At 55.0% G+C, this 16,367-nt stretch overlaps 1 protein-coding gene across 1 annotated transcript; it reads right to left on the reverse strand.

Annotated features, from left to right (window-relative positions):
* Nucleotides 1–1,909: 1,909 nt before the first annotated feature.
* Nucleotides 1,910–7,364, reverse strand: LOC104692538. Its single transcript, XM_019288821.3, has 4 exons — nt 7,014–7,364; nt 5,098–5,223; nt 3,688–3,810; nt 1,910–2,536 (listed from the first exon to the last, which is right to left on the reverse strand). The coding sequence occupies exons 2-4, from the start codon at nt 5,212–5,214 to the stop codon at nt 2,012–2,014; spliced, it is 765 nt and encodes a 254-aa protein (XP_019144366.1). The 5' UTR covers nt 5,215–5,223; nt 7,014–7,364; the 3' UTR covers nt 1,910–2,011.
* Nucleotides 7,365–16,367: the final 9,003 nt, after the last annotated feature.

Here is a 16,367-nt window from a genome sequence, read left to right on the forward strand (position 1 = left end):
TCTGAAGTAACAAGGCAAGAGGTACCCTCTGAAGCAAACAAGCCTCTGCACACTGGTGTAAATGTGCCACAGCTCCTCGGGTGATTCCCATGCCAGCTCTTCCATGGATATCACCCCTCTGCAGACTGAGCTCCTGCAGCCCAGGCTGCTCTCACTCCCAGCCTAATGGAATGTGTTATTTCCCATCTCCTTCCCACTCAGAGTCATTACAGTGATTCCACAGCTCACACTGCCTCAACAATACTGGGAGCTTCCTGGAGCTGAACAGTCCCTGGACAAGGAGTGTGCCTTTGGATCAAACATTAGAGCTGTAATCTACTCCATGCTGTCTGTTCCATTATCCCTTGGGAGCTTTCTCCTCTCCCGAGGGCTGCTTACGGCAGAGTGCTCCGAGGGGTGTTGTTCCAGTACAAACAGAGCTCTTGGAACGAGCTCAGCGAGAACAGAACTCGTGTTAGGTTGGGAGGATAAAATTGGATTGGAATTGGATATATTCACGTACATACCATTGATCTCATCCACCCGTACTTTACATATGTTGGATTTCCTGCTGCCAGCAGAGAGGAGTAGTTCTCAGATAAGCCAAAGGTATGGAAATGGAGAGCAGGATGTTCAAGTGGAATTAGGGTTTCACCTCAGGGTGTGTTTGAGAGGCAGGAGAAAGGGCAGAGTTTGGTGCTGTTCCCTCACACTGTGCCTGGCACAGCTGTTCCTCACCGTGCTGGTGGATTTATAGCAGCAGGCTGATAGGAGAGGTTTGGGCACAGGGAGGGGCTGCTCTCAGGGCTCCTGCATTCTCCAGCGGCGTGGGAATGTGCCAGAGTGTCCTCCTGGAGCAGGGAACGGGGTTAGGGACACCCAGGTCCCCCCTCAACACTGCTCACCTCATGTCACCAGTTCGGCTGGGAGATCTGGTAAAGGTTTGCCTCAATGTCCCTTATTGCCAAAAATGAGGGCTAAAACTTCCTAGTCCTCAAAGATTAATTCTTTGGGCTTTGACACACACTTTGACAGAATCCCGGAATTCCTGAGGCTGGAAAAGCCCTCCGGGATCGTCGAGTCCAAGCTGTGCCCGATCCCCACCTTGTCACCAGCCCAGAGCTCTGAGTGCCACCTCCAGGCCTGCCTTGGACACCTCCAGGGATGGGCACTCCAAACCTCCCTGGGCAGCCCCTGCCAAGGCCTGACCACCCTTTCCATGAGGAAATTCCTGCTGCTGTCCACCCTGAGCCTCCCCTGGCCCAGCCTGAGGCTGTTCCCTCTCCTCCTGTCCCTGTTCCCTGGGAGAAGATCCCAAATCCCCCCCGGCTGCCCCCTCCTGTCAGGGACTTGTGCAGAGCCACAAGGTCCCCCCTGAGCTCCTTTGCTCCAGGCTGAGCCCCACCCCAGCTCCCTCAGCTTCTCCCAGGACTGACTCTCCAGACCAGTGCTCAGGAAAACAGGGATGTTGTCCAGAACCTGGAGCCTTCCCTCTCTCCTTTCCCACACTGGGCACCCCCCATCTGTTAGAGAAGCTTGCAGGACAGAAGACACAAATCCTCCATTTAATTACGCTGCACATTTATTATCTCACCTCAGATTTTGTTAATCTCTCTCACAGATTTCATTTACATAAAGTGGAGTCTATCAGCTTGAGCAGCTCCAGCGCTTTCTCTTCTGATCCTGCAGATATCAGTCAGCTAAAGAGAAAAGAGAGAAAAGCACAAGTGTCCTTAAATCTGGCATTCAGTGTTTCCAGAGCTTTATGTGTTGTTTCCTCCTCCTCATCTCCCCGGCTGAAAGCTCAGAGGCAAACTGGGATCAGCACAGGCAGAGCAAAACAATCCCACAGGGACAGTGGGACCCCCTTTCCTGGGCTTGAACATCCCAGACAAGGCACAGGCGCAGCTCCATCCCTCAACCTGCAGGCAGGAAGAGCTGCACAACAGCCTGCCCCTGGATATTTGCTGCTGCAATTCCCACACACAATTTCCCAAAGGAAAAGGAGGATTTGCAGCAAAGTGGAGCGTAATTAAGTGTCAGTGTTAAGCCCCCGTGCAGGCAGTGAGGTGTTCTGAGCCGGCTGCACGTGCTGAGCTGCCTTGCAGGTACAGCTGCTGTTATAAGCTCTGCTGGAAATTGTTCCCTGGAGACTGAGGACTTTTTGGGAGGAGGAGGACGAGGAGGAGCAGGGAAGTGGCAAACAGAGCTGCTGGGAAGGGTTGTGCTGCTGCTGACAGTCAATATCAGCTCTAGGGCACAGGCAGCACCTTAGGAGGGAATAACCGTCCCAGAAGGGTGCACACGGGAGTGGTTGGGATCTGAGGGCTCCGCAAAGTGAGCAAACATGACACAAAAACCCTTCTGGAGAATATAAATATCTCTGTGCTGATGAGCTGATGAGAAGAAGGAAAGGCAGAATTCCCAAGGCAGAAATCAACCCACTGACAGTACCGTCTGGGGTGTCCTGTATCAGCTCTGCCAGCAGTTTCTCCAGGACATCTTGGTATTTTTCCAGCTGCCTTGGGGTGAGCCAAGCTCTGACAGGAAGGGCCTGCTGTGGAGGAAGCCAGAGAAGTCGGAAGAAAAAGCTGAGTGGAACAGAGGGAGGGAGGTTGGGGTGCTTTCACCCCACTTGGATCGAGTTGGTGTGGAGGGTTTAGGGTGGAATTGGAGGGAAGAGGATGATCCTCATACGGGAAAAAGCAACATTTTGAAGGCAACACACTCTTGAGTTGTTCAGAGTGCTGTTGCATAACCCGTGGGCTGGCTCAGAAATCCAGATAAAGGCACCTCCTGGCAGCAGGGACTCCAAAGAAAATGATTTCTGAACCTTCTAATCCTCCACTGTGTCGCTCATCGACCCTTCCAGCCTGAGCCTGCAGAGCTCCTGCCCCAGCAAGAGCTGAGGACGAGCCGTGGTCCTGCTCCAGCCTGCTGGACTTGGAGCCAGCTGTGGCTCAGATGTGCCCGAAGCAAAGAGCTCTGTTCTGGTGCTGGTCAGCTCTGGGGATGTGCTGGGTATTTCACGCTTTGAACTGGGCCTTTCTGCTGTTTAAATCCTGTTACCGAGTGTTGGTTCATCACGAGTGCACATTAAGCTGTGCCTTGGCCAAATTCCAGCCTGGCTGGTCCTGCTGCCTGCCCCACTGGCTCTCTCCCTGTTTGGGGGAATCTGCACCCTCCTTTTGGTGGCAGAGAATGGCCGAGCTCCCCGCAGGAGTGGCTGCCCACACAGGGAAAAAGTTCCCTGTGCTCAAGTGGAAAAAGCACAATTTTCAGACTTGGCTCACCAGGTAAGTCTGCCTTTGAGGGCTTAGCCTGGCACTTAAATCCCTAAAATTGCCCATTTTCTGCTCTGTATACAGACGTTGGGCCCAAATTTTTAAATAAGGCCTCTCCAGTGCAGAGAACTGTGGGGTCAGAGGTGACACTGAGCAGGAGCTGAAGCAGAACTGGGAGTTCCTGCCTTGCACCTGGCTGGGCTTCACTGCCTGGCACAGACCGACCTCGAGCTGTTCCCATCTTCCTAAGGGAGAAGCAGTTGGGTCTCAGTGGTGACCTGGCTGCTGAACAACCAAGATAATTTATGGGGTGGAGGCAAACTTCTCTCTGATGTAACCGGGCAGGCTGGCAGAGGACATCTCTTGGACTCCCTGTCCCCTGCATGTGCTCGTGGACTTCTCGGAGTCAAATGGCTCCACGTACCTGGAAGGTCTTGGCTGCGGTGACATCCACACCGGATTGCTCAGAGAAACCTTCCTCCTCCAGCTGCTGCAGAGGGCTCAGGGATTTCTTCTGCCCTGCCTTGTTCCTCTCCTTTTCCTGCAGCTTTGGAGCAGAGAGCAGAGGGGGCAGTTGGTGATGCAGGGTCCCAAACCTGCTCTGCACTGTCCCCACAGCCAGGAATCCACAGTGCTGGGCACAGAACCAGTGGGATGGGAGCTCTCTGCACCGCCCAGAGCCAGGCTGGAATCCTCTTGGGAAGGCCCCATCAGCTGTGGCCAGAGTGGCCTTTGGGGACTGAAATTCAGCAGCGTTGGGGGCAAGGTTGGGTGACGGGGTGGGGTGTGAAGGTTGCAGTAAACAGGACCTGCGTGTGGGGGGGATCTGTGTGAGGGAACCCTGTCAGCAGGACAGGGGAGCTGACAGCACTGGGACCTTACCCAGCTGTCCCCAAGAACTTGTCCTGGCTGTGTTCTGGAGCTTTGCAGGGGAGTTGAACTGAGAGAGGGAGCCCTGTGCAGAGCCCCGTGCAGAGGTCACGTTTTCCCAGCCTTTCTGCAGGTCTGTAATGTCAGCCCCTTCCCATTTATGGGGCTGAACTTGCCTTCAGCACCCTCTGGAAAAAGCCAGAGGTGTTTTGGAATATGACAGACACAGCAGGACACGTCAAACATGGCACAGGCCATGCTCAGCGTCCAGTGTGCGAGCACAGGAGGAGCAAGGACAGCCTTTGGGGGACAGATTTCCCCTTTGTTCACCCAGAAAACCCCCAAGTCCTGGCAGACATGGAGCTACAAGGGCTGGGGAGTACAAACACAGCCCGTGTGGGTCCCCATCCTCCTCACGGACACGGAAGGATGCCTGTGCTCCCCAAAAAAGGCAATTGTTATCCAGGGATGGGTGTTGGAAATGGGATTTCTCCCGGTATCCAGGGGCTCGGTGGTGCGGGGGAAGCTCGCTGGGGCTGTGTTTCAGAAGCTGCCGCCTGACACCTTTCAACGGTATTTGTTTCACTTCAAAAGGAAAAACGTTCTCTCGGCAAGTCCCAGAGGTGACAACCAGCCGGGGGATGGTTAATTATTTGTTACAACAAAAGAGCCATCACTGTGCTGATGGGAGGCTGCAGCTGCTCTGGAAGAATTCCAGCACCGAGGAAAGGGAAAGGCCCCCCCAGGGCCTGCAGGTGACACCCCAAAGTTGTGTCAGACCTTTGGTGGAGGGGTCCAGGCTCTTCCTTTCCATCTCACACCTTAAAAATGATCTGTGTCCCCCCAAAGCCCTGGATTTTGGGAGAAGGATATCACAGTGTCTCCTGTTGATGGTGTACACTGGCAGTTTGGGTGATGAGGGTGGGAGAAACCTCTCCTGGTTTATTCATTCCAGAGGGGTTACCTGCATTTTCTGGAAGTCGCTCTGGGTGAAGAAGGGCATGAAGCCTTGGGTCTGCTCAGCCAGCACGGACAGCAGGGACACCAGCAGCAAACTGGCCACCACCTTCCTGGAAACCATCCTGAGAGCCTGGACAACACGGGAAAGGAGACACCGGGGCAAGAGTGGAGAGGGAGGTTTGACAAGAAACGCCTTTGGCTCCGCACCAGCTGCAATCAGCTCAGCCCCAGCCCACCAGAGGGATATTTACTCTTCCAGTTGCTCCTGAGCTGAGAATAGAAGTGCCTTGACTGACAATTCTCTTCTCAAACCTGTTTGTGTAAACAGATTTGTTCTTGAGCAACATCTCCAGAGATTTCAAGCCCAGCCCTTCAGGACTGCTCAAGCCTCCCTGAGGTCTCGAGCCTCAGCCCTGCAGCTGTGTTGGTTTAAGACCTGCACCCATCGAGAGCAAACCCATCAATCCCAGCGCCAGCACAGGACACAGAGATGCTGCAAAGAGAAAGACCTTCAGACAGCTGTTTTGTTAATTTTTGTTTTGATTTTCCTCACCACTGGAAACCTTCCTGGATGGACTGGATCTTTTAAGAAGTCTCATTGAGTCCAAGGGAGATGGGAGAGGCATTTTCTAGCCCAGCTCTGTCTGAGCCTGGAATAAAGGGCTTTAAAAACCACCTCTGAAGTGATCTAACTGTGACTTCACGTCAGGAAAGGACTTATGTAAACATTGGATGTTCTCTTTAAATATTAAATTATTCTCTCTGGACAGACTTAATGAAGTCTGGTCCCCCAGCTTAACTTCTCCACCTGATTGGAGCCTGATCCTTAATTAGTTTCAGCAACCTCTTGGTTTGGGCATTATTGGGAAGACATTGTTAGGTCAAATCTGACTCCTGAATTAGATTTCCCATAAATATCAGCTGGTACTGAACTGAGGGCCAGTGGAAGTTAATGAAAATTCCCTTTCCACAGCACCCGGCAGCCACATCCTCTCCTTTCCCTGGGCACTGCTCAGGGCAGCACTGGTGCCATCTCCCCCTGCCCACCCAGCCTGGGCCACCAGGGCCACCTCCTGCCCCGGGACATCCCAGGGTGTCCCAGCCCTGTTTCCTGCAGGGATCCAGACAGGAATTCTCAGGCTCTCCCCTTGCAACACAACCTCAGCAGCATCAATCTTTTGTGCTTTTTCATTTGTTCCATCGCTGCAGTAAATAAATAAATAAAATACTGCTGAATACAGAGAAAATAAACCAAATCACCTCCTTCATCTCATCTTGACTATCCCTTTGGGAATTGAATCGCTCCCTCTTCTCCCAGAAGAACACCCACACAGACTTCTCCACTCAGAAATATCCCTGCTGAATGGTCCCCCCTTGCCTGGCAAGCAGGACCTGTATTCCAGCCCAGAGATCTCTGGCTCAGCACCTCTCCAGGCGGAGAGCACTTGGTGGATTTGCTTCCCAGCTCCAAAGGGAGAAGAAGAAAGCAGGAGGATCCCGAGTTCAGCACTGTGGGCACACAGGGCTGGGACAGCGGTGCCAGCTCTGCTCACCCCCCAAAACCCAGTGCCAGTGTGGGGGCTGGAGGGGTGGGCAGCTGGCACAGCAACAAGACAGGACATTCACCTACCGAGCTGTCTCCCAAAAAATCCAACCATTCCTGTCACTAGGACCTGTCTGAGAGTCATTTTCTGCCTGCTCAGAGCAGCTCCCCGAGCACAGAGGGCACTGGGGCTCCCCATGGCTCTGCAGCAGTGCCCAGGGTCTGCCAGGTGCCCACAGGAGGCAGGAGCTGCTGGAATCGATGCTCCTGAGATGGGGATGAGGAAAAGTCACCTTCCTCCTTCTTTCAGCATCGGTTTTGTTCCCTCCTCCTCCTCTGAGCTGGCTCTGCTATGGCCAAGAGATGCCAAGACCTACCTGGGGAGTGCAGCCACGGGACGCTGGCGGTCGGAGCTCTTCTCCCTCCTGACACCCCTGGATGCTCCTGCTGGTTCCCCTCCCTTTATAAACCCGTACAGGCACTGAAGCCACTCACCGGTGACCCTGTCCAGCTGCCTGGCCTGCATGGAAACGGCTTTCCCAGGCAGGGAATGTTGTTATCTGCACTGGAGTTTGCCGAGTTTCTCGTTTCCAGGCAGATCCCCTTTGCTCCCTCCCCAGCTTCTTCGGCTGTTCCCAGTGGTCCCACAGCTGAGGCAGATCTGCTGCTGCCTCAGTTTCCCCACCTCTAAGATAGAGAAATTCCTCTCTCCTGGCCTGTGTTTTTACATCCTGAGCCTGCAGGACAAAGTTTTTAGGATGTGAATGTCAATTATATTTCTAATTGTAATTGCAAATCACAATAATTTCAGAAGTTGCCACTTTGAGTCTTCAAGTGGCCCCTTGTCCCATCCTCACTGAGCCTGGCACTGATCCCCCTCAGGAACACAAACCCTGCACTGTCATCCCTCTCCAGACAAACGAGGTGCTGAGAGAGGGAGGGAATTGTGCAAGAACTCATCCGTGCTCTCCTGGGACCATCAGCCAGGAGCTGATGCCAGAGGCTTTGGGATCAGGCCAGGCACATCCCGGTGCTGTTCCTGAGGGAGTCTGGGAGCAGCCAGGTGAGGGGAAAACGAGTTGGGAAGCCATGAAATGCTCCTGCCTCAAACGGGATCCGTGGGCTGTGAGAGCGGGGAGCGGCAGCATTCCTGCCTGCCTGGGGAGGGATATCGGGAACAGCGGTTGCCCAGCCTGGGGATGCCATTTGCCACCTGGCCCCATCGCAGCCAGTCAATAGGACACGGGCACACCAGGTGTCACCAGGGGCCTGCTGCTGTCACAGCCGTCAATAACGCTCGATTGGGGCCGCAGCCCTCCCGAAAACCTCATGTCCAGCACTCAGGTGCTTCCCGGATCCCTGGGCATTCGCTCCGGCTTATCACCCCCTGTGCCATGGAAAGCTCCCAGAGACTCCAGCACAGCTTTGCTCCCTGCAAACCTCCCTGGGAATGTGGCTGGGAGGTGATGGAAAGGATGTCACCCACAAAATGTGGGGTTTTCCCCTCCCTTCTCTAAACAATTTGCACCGACCCCATCTGACAGCGGTTCCCATTTTAGTTGACTTTTCCAGTCCTTTTTTTCGCATGGTGATGATGGATGCAGCTGACGAGTCAGCAGATGGTGCTGGGAAGTGACAAATTAGTTACCAAGAAAGGTCACTTTTCCAAAGCACTAAACTTTCCCATGTCTTGTCCTGCTGTCCCTCCAAGACGCGTCCGGCTGGCAGCTTTCCATCCATCTGGGATGGAGCCTTCTGCCTCGGGAAGGACAACCTTCCAAATCAAACAGAGGGATGAAAATTAATCATATCTGTATTAGCTGCGTGCAGCCTGCCAGCTTCACCTCTTAATTATGCAAGAGTGCTCCGACAGCAAGGAATCGTGGAGCTGGAAATAAAGGATCTGACTCCAGGTCTGGGAGCACCAGGGCAGGTGGGAGCAAGAGGCACCTCCTGCCTCTGGCTTGGCCCAGCCCATAAAGGCAGCTTTTGGCACATCCTGGTTGCAAAACAAGGATAAATGAAAATAAAAAAATCCCAGCTGGAGGTCTCCCTGCCAGCGCTGTAATTCCAAAATTCCATCCTGCTGCATCCCTGGCACAGTTTGCAACCTGCAGCCCCCGAGACTCCCCTTTGGGCTCCGGTGCCAAGTGGCAGCAGAGGTTAGAGGCTCAACAAAAACATGATGTGCAGGATGGACTTGTGTGCAGTTCTGCTTGTTCCTAAAGTGAAACATTTGGAATAACTGGGAGTCGTTTTCCCAGGAAACTGGCACTGGAAGTGCAGCCCATTAGGCCTGGTACCAGCTGCAGTGTCAAGGAACAAGGGGCAGAACGAGCTGCCCGTGCCAGCAGCACGGAGCATTTGTCTCCATGTCTGTGCTTCCCCCTCCAAGCTGCTCCAGGCTCGGGGTGTTTGCCAAAGGGATGCAGGAGGGCAGGAGATCAGAGCCTGATGTGGAATTGGAGCCTGGGGAAAGCACCTGGGGGAGTGGGGAGGGCTAAAATCCCACCCAGGCAGGCACTGGGCGTCCCCAGCAAAGCTTCCAGTTCAGGGCTGAGCATCAGAGCTCCAAGAGCCACCAAGGGCCACATCCTCCTCTTCCCCCACATCCAACACTGCTTGGATGGAGCTGGGAATGGGGGACAGGACTTTGTGCAGGGCCAGTTGTTCCCACAGCCCTGCCAGACCCACCATTAGGCTTGCAAAAATCCCATCCGCTACCCCCAGTTCCCTTCCTGGAGCCCACAGGAATCCATTCTCACCCCACTCCCATGGAATTATTTTTGCTTGGAGGCAGATGGGTCCAAAACCCCGCACAGGATTGAAGGGCTGCGGTCACACAGCAAGGGCAGAGTGGGAAGGAGCTCATTTTGGGCTGAAACCTCCTTCTCCCAGCCCAGGCACATCCTGCAGCTGCTGCCCCTGCGTGGATGTGGTGCAGATTTCACAGGCTCCTGATGAATAAAGCACCACTGGCAGATTTTAATGCCATTTTCCAAATATTAATGCCAGATACACCTTTGCAGAACCACAGGCTTAAAGCACGTGTTCATTTGCAGTGTGAATGCTTCAAGGGCCCGGATTTCCCCCTTCCTCTCCCCATCCCACTTGGATTCCTCCCCACAGCTCTGGTGTAAATCCAGGTAATTCCTGGCAATTCCTGGCTGGGTGAGGATCAATAGGAAGGATTCAGCTCCTGCTGACTCCCCAGACCAGTTCAGCTCCTGGTTCTGACAGCAAAGGATGATCTCAGATTAATAGGGAATTTGTCTCATGGAGTTTCTCCCTCTCCCACTCTGGAGGCTCCAGGGGCTGTGGGCACAGGGCAGGGCAGGTGTGGGGAAGCAGGGGAAGGTTTGGGGGAGCAGCAGAGGGTCAGGAGCCTGTCAGGGGCAATGATCTCACTTCTACCTGTTCTTGTGGCCCCTCAGCACCTGCAGCTCCCAGAGCTCCCCCGAGGAGCAGCTCCATCCCAGCAGGACTGGGATTCACAGCCCAAAATTCACACCAAAGCCTCTCTGGAAAACCTGCCCTGAGGTGACCTGGGCACCCCAAAACTGGGGAGATTCTGCCTGCTGCCTCAGCTTCTCCATGGAAGTACAAAAGAGAGGGAAAATGGTTTTCTGGACAGAGCCTGGGTGGTTTTGGCTTCCCTACGAGGGCTGGAGGGGACAGGCACTGACCAAAATGTCCTATCCCATAACAATCCTCTTCCACTGGAATTAACAAAAAAAAACCAAAAAACCCCACATTTTTAAAAACCCCTTTTTCTAATAAAACAAATGCGCTTATAAAAACTTTCTCTTGTCTCAAACAAGGAAAAAGAAATAAACAGGAGAAAAACATTTCCTTGCCTCGTTTCTCTACATTTTTGGTCACTTCTTTGCCACCCGCTCCCGGATCTGGAAGAAGTGAAGAGAGAAAGGAGAGGAGGTGAGAAAACACGACGGGATGCAGCTCAGCTGTTCCCATTTTGCTTTTCAAATCGGAGCCACCCGGTTTTCACTTGAGGGCTCAGGAATATTTTTAGGAATGGTACAAAATGCAGCCTCACGCCCAGGGAGGGGCTGTCACTGGATTGTCCCGTGGGGCTGGGTGATGTCCCTGGGCACCCCACTGTCCTTTTGGGGTGCTGTGACCCCAGGCAGGCGATGGGGGAGCCCAGCCAAGCCCTGGGCTGAGCTCAGAGGCAGGGAAATCACTCAGATTTCAGCCGAAGAGATCCCTGCCCTGCTCACAGGGGATATTTATTCGATTTGATGAGTAGGAATTCAGCTTTTCCACACTCCAGGCACCCACTGACCTTTCATTGCCTCATTCCCTCCTTCCCCTGCCCTGTTCCCATATCAAACACCAGTGGAGCAGGTTAAGCACTACAAGACAACACCAAGGCACCAGGAAAAGCCCCAAATGCTTTTTGGGGGGCTGCTCACACCATCCCATCAGCAGGAGGAGGATGGACGATATTCCTGCTCCCCCATGGGATGCCAAGTCCAGCCCCATGCAGGTGAAGGGCTCAGGTAAGGCCGGGCTGGCTGCAGGCAGGTGTTCCCCTGGCAAAGGGGAGGTGGGAGCAGCATCCAAGCACCGGGATCTGCAGGTGCTCACCAGGGACAGCGGCCACTCCTGTGCCCATCGAGGGGGACAGAGGGGCAGGGAAAACAGGCAGGAGGGAATAAAAGCAGGGAAAGGAAGGAGAGGGGGGACAGAAGGGCAGGGAAAACAATTGGAGAGGAAGAAGAGGAGGGAAAGAGAAGTGGGGGGAAGAAAAGGAGGGGGGAAAAGGAGAGGGGGAAAGAAAGGCAGGGAAAATAATTGGGGAGGAAGAGAAGGAGGGAAAGATAAAAGAAAGGGGAAAGAAAAAGAAAAGGGAAAACAAGCAGGGGGGAATAAAAGGAGGGAAAGAAAGAAGAGCAGGGACAGAAGGGGCCCAGCCATCGCTGTGCTCAGCAGTGCCAGCTGCCAGCAGTTTTCCCAAGAGTGGATGATGCCCGATGCCCAGGATTTATTTGGTGCTCTCCCTGGAGTCTCCCTGTTCATCCCAGCACCCCTCAGCAATCAGGGGCCGTTTATCTGCCACAGAGGAGAAGGGTTCTGGCTCTCAAGGCACCAATTCATCCTGGGAGGAACAGGGAGGCAGAGTTGGATGGCTTTTGGAGTGAAAAAGAGACTCAGACGTGGCAGATCAACGAGCTCCCGGGTGAGGGATCCCGGGAGAGACCTGGGGACAAGGAACAGCAGCACATCCATCCTGGCTGGGGTATGGCAAAAAGATCTGCAGAGCCACTGGGGCCTGGGCAGCCAGGCCTGATCCCAGCACAGGGCTCACTTCTGATCAAATGCCCGTTTAATCCGTGGATATTTTGCTTAGGCGCGGAATAGCAACCTCAGCGAAAGCCTCTCAACCACAAAGGCTTTAGAGAGCTAAACTGTAAAGATTGGGAATTAAGGGGAATAAATATTAATGGAAGGGCTGGGAAAATCCATCATTTTTCCAGACAATCCTGCCTGTGCTCCTCTGCACGGGGCTGTGGCATTTACGGCTCTCTGGGGCAGGAGCTCCACGTGCTCGGAGGGATCGCGCAGGGATGGAACTGCGGCACGAGCCACGCAGAGGCTGGAGAGAGCCCACATCCCACGGGAGAGGGAAAAGGGAGCCAGGACTGCCCAAGAAAAGGGTTTTGGGCCAGTATGGGACTCAGTGTGCAGCAAACCCTGCGCCAGTGTCAGTGGCTGCGGGTCAAGCCCAGAGCGGCGCAGCCGGAGCCAGCGCCGTTACATAAAGGGCTGGAGAGCAGCCCGGCCTGGGCTGGATGGGAGAAATGAATCCAATTACAGGATGAAGGGCACAGGGAGAGGATGGACACATTTGGTCTGGAGAAAATCCCTAAAAGGCTTTAAAGCAGGGATGGCAAGAAGAGGACGAAAATGAATCGCGGTGCAGGACACGCAGCCACCACCGAGAGGAGTTGGGGTCTTGGAATGCAGCAGGAGGCAGGAAGGGGGCTCTGCACCTGGCTGAGGGAAAAATACCACCAGGATGTGGCTTCTGTGGGAGTTGGGACACCAGTTAGGCTGTTCCTGTGGATGTTGGAGCGAGGAGCCAGCCCAGCCAGGCACCAGGGAACAGCCCTGCTGGAAAGAGGAAACAAGCAGGCAGCCCCCAAATTTCCTCCGTGCTGATTCCCATAAAATTATAACCCAGCTGCCCGTGTCACAGCAGGCTCCAGACTTCCACTGAGAAAACCAAGGGTTTGTATTAGAAAGAGAAAAAAAACCAAATTGACCCAGTTATGACAAAACGAAGCAGCGCGTTCACAGCGTCACTGTGGAGGCCCATGAGCAGCCGCAGCGAGGCCCTCGGGAGTAGCAGGATTCCACTTCAGATGAGATTTACAAATTAAAAGAGCTGGGTTATTTCTGTGTGCCTGAACCCCCTTTCCTGGCGGCTCAGCCGGGCTCGAGCAGACACTGTAGGCTGAGGGGTGGTGCCGTGCACGTGCATTCCTCGGGAATTCGGGAAAAGCCTTTCCTTTGCCTCTCTGACTTTGCAGTCCAGCACCTGCCCCTGGTCAGGCAAAGGAGGAGAGCTGGACACAGATCCCTGACCCCCATCTCCCCTGGTAACTCCTGCCCAACACCTCAGAGAGCCCATAAACCAGCCCAAAATCCAGACTGGCTCCAGTTTGCAGGCGGGAAGATCAGAGCGGCGTTTTTGCCATCGCCCCTGGCAGAGCACGACTTGCTCCAGGAGCAGCCCGGGAGCGGTGCCGGAGCTGCCGGGATTTGCCGGCTGTGCCGGCTGCTCCTCGCTGCGGGGCCGGGGGGACTGTCTTGCACACCTGCCCACTCTGCCACAGCCCCGGGTTGTCACCGAGGGAGAAGTGTTGACAGCACCACACGGAGCGGAGCGGGTTCGCAGCTGAGCCGGGATTGCTCAGCTCCTTGGCAGGGAAGTGATGGGGCCCAAAGAGCGCCTGTGTCTCCAAGGAAATCCTACAGCGCTTGGAGAGGCATTACCTGGATCAGCAGTGGGAGGAAAAGGCTGGGAGATGACAGAGCTTGCAAATACCAGGAGAAGAGGTTGGCGTGGGGGAGCTCTCCCCGCATCCCAGCTGCTTTATGGCTTGGGGGGAGAGCCTGGAGCGGGATGGAGATGGAGAACCTGCATGGAAAACAGGAGCTTGGGTCCCTCCTGCTCCAATTTTGTGCATGAGAGACAGGAGACAGCCTGCTGTGCACTCTTATTTTTTGGGGCAGAAGCAAGGGCACCTCCCCGTGCACCCCCAGCCCCTGCCCTGGGTGGGTGCCCGGGGCACGGCCACTGAGCCACCGAGCCACCAGCCATGGCCAGGTAATCCCTGCTGGGGGAGGGCCGGCCCAGCGAACCCAATTGTAAATACATCAGTGTCCTCCTTCTCCCTGCCACACGTTTAAATCTATTTGATCCACTCTAATGGATTGATCTACAAGTTTGTGCACACACATCCTGCTTTGGACGGGCGGCTGGCAGCGCCTCGCCCATCACGGCCTGTCAGCTCCGCTCAGCCTCACCTCCAGCGCAGAGCGAATCCAATTACAGGATAAAGGGTTTTCTTCCCCTCCATATGGTCTCTATAACGCTCTGGCTTTATCTTGCCTTAACCCCTTTCCTGGCGAGGGAGCTCACAGCCCGCCCTAAGCAGCTCAGCGCCGCGGCCCTGGGTGGCTGCTATGTGATATGGGAAACGGGGTCTTCCCAGGGCACCCAGCGACACCTTCCTCCCTCTTTTCCTGCCCACTGAGGAGGAATGAGCCCCCACAGGAGGGAGATTCAGGGCAGCACTGGTTACAAAACCAGCCAGAAGCACAGGAGTGAGCTCAGCCTCGCAGGCAGCATCATGCTCACGGCCGGGGTTCACGGGGCTGTGCATCAGTCCAGCACCACGAGCTCAGCACAGATGTTCCCTTCATGACTGATTTGTTGTGCTTTTGCATTTCCCTCCACCTTGCTCTGCCAGGTGTTCCCCAGGTGCCCCTGGGCAAGCAGCTCCTGTGCCTCCTGTGCCCAGCAGGGCTCCGGGAACCCATGTGAGCTCTGCCTGTCGCTGATCCCTGTGAACCGAGCGTGTCGGCTCTGTGCAGGCCGGTTATTTGATTATCATTATCATTCCTTGCTTTACACAGGACATGAAAGCCCAGAGCAGCTCAGGGCCCCCTCACGCCGCGCACGAACAAGCAACAAACGAGAGACAATCTCAGCTCAAAGCGCTTGGCAAAGCAGGAAGACCTGCAAGGGGCAAGAAGAGCCTTTTCTTGAGGACAAACACAGAGGCACCAGAGCTCTCCTCCTGCATTAGGCAGGGCCTGGAATTTGCTGTTGTCACAGAGTCAGCGCGGAAAACAACCGGGAGCTCTCCAGGAGAGAGAGCAGCCCATAAACTTTCCCCGCTAAGAGACACCAAATTGAAGCCATCTCTGCGACAGGGCTGCGGCAGGAGCCCAGGTTGCATTCAGGACGCGTCCTGGAGGGACCAGCCACCCTCACCGGTGTCATTTCCCTGCTCTGGGTTTATTCAAGGCCTTGGCCATTGCTCCGGCTGCGCTGACCTGCCCAGAGCTCTAAATCCAGCGGCCTCGGGGCAGTGACCCAAGGGGACATGTCCATGAGGACAGCTGGGAGGGGACAGCCCTCTTACAGAGCACAGGTGACTCAGGCTTACCTGCTCCACAGGCAGCTCCCAAAAAGGGGAAGGGCCTGGTCCAGGTCTCGTTGATGGTCAGTTGACAGTCCTGGTCCAGTTGTCCCTGTGAAAGATGTCTGGGAACCACCCACGAAGCCAAATCTCCTCCACACTCAGCTGCCAGGGTGAGTGGAGAGGATCTGCTGAGCCACGAAAGGTCCCTCTCCCAAAAAGCGCAGCTGAGTGTTCCCCCAGCACCCAGACTCCGTGTCCCTCTTCCCCCCTCACCTTCCTTTGCACCACCCCCAACTCTTGACTCTTTAGGAGAGGGCGGGACACCCCAAAGGGGTGCCAGGAAGGGATGGGAGGTGACAACTTTCCCATGGGATACCCACGTCCACATGCAAAACCTTGGAGAAGCACCAGAGCTTTGGGCTGCTGGTGGCACTGGTGGCGAGGGCAAAGTGTTTTTGAAGGTGGGGCATCAGAGTGAGATATTGGAGCTGGAGAGTCGCCTTCTCCCATGGGAGTTGTGAGGGACACACTGGAACTGAGGTGGATGCACAGCTGGTTGTGTGGATTAGAATTTCTGGACTGTCCTTTGGTATTCAACTCATTCTGCAACAACGTGCCCGATTTTTGTACATCTGGAGCCTGACCATGGCCAGGAGGGGCAGGAAATTCCTCCAGGGAAAGCTTTGTGAGGTGTAAGGCCATGGCACTCCTCTGCTTTCCACTCATGCCCTCAAGGAAGACCTGGAGCAGGAATTTCACGGTGAGATGATTCCAAGAGTCACATCCATCCTGTGGGGAGCCCTGGTCCCGGGGCACCTGAGGCTGGCGTGACCCACTTCCCTGCACCACGTCCTACTTCTGCTCCCGCTGCATCTCCGCAGGCGGATCAGGGATTAGGACACCATCCATCCCAACGCCCCCTTAGCCTTCCGCTCCCGGCCTCCAGCTCGGAGACGCTCCAGGCGTGCAGGAGACCTCATTCATCCCACAGGACAACGGTGACTTTTTCCATGGGCTGTGCCTTGGGGAGGGCAGTGAGGAGGAGGAGGC

Source organism: Corvus cornix, chromosome 26 (assembly GCF_000738735.6).
Source record: "Corvus cornix cornix isolate S_Up_H32 chromosome 26, ASM73873v5, whole genome shotgun sequence".
Lineage (NCBI taxonomy): Eukaryota > Metazoa > Chordata > Aves > Passeriformes > Corvidae > Corvus > Corvus cornix.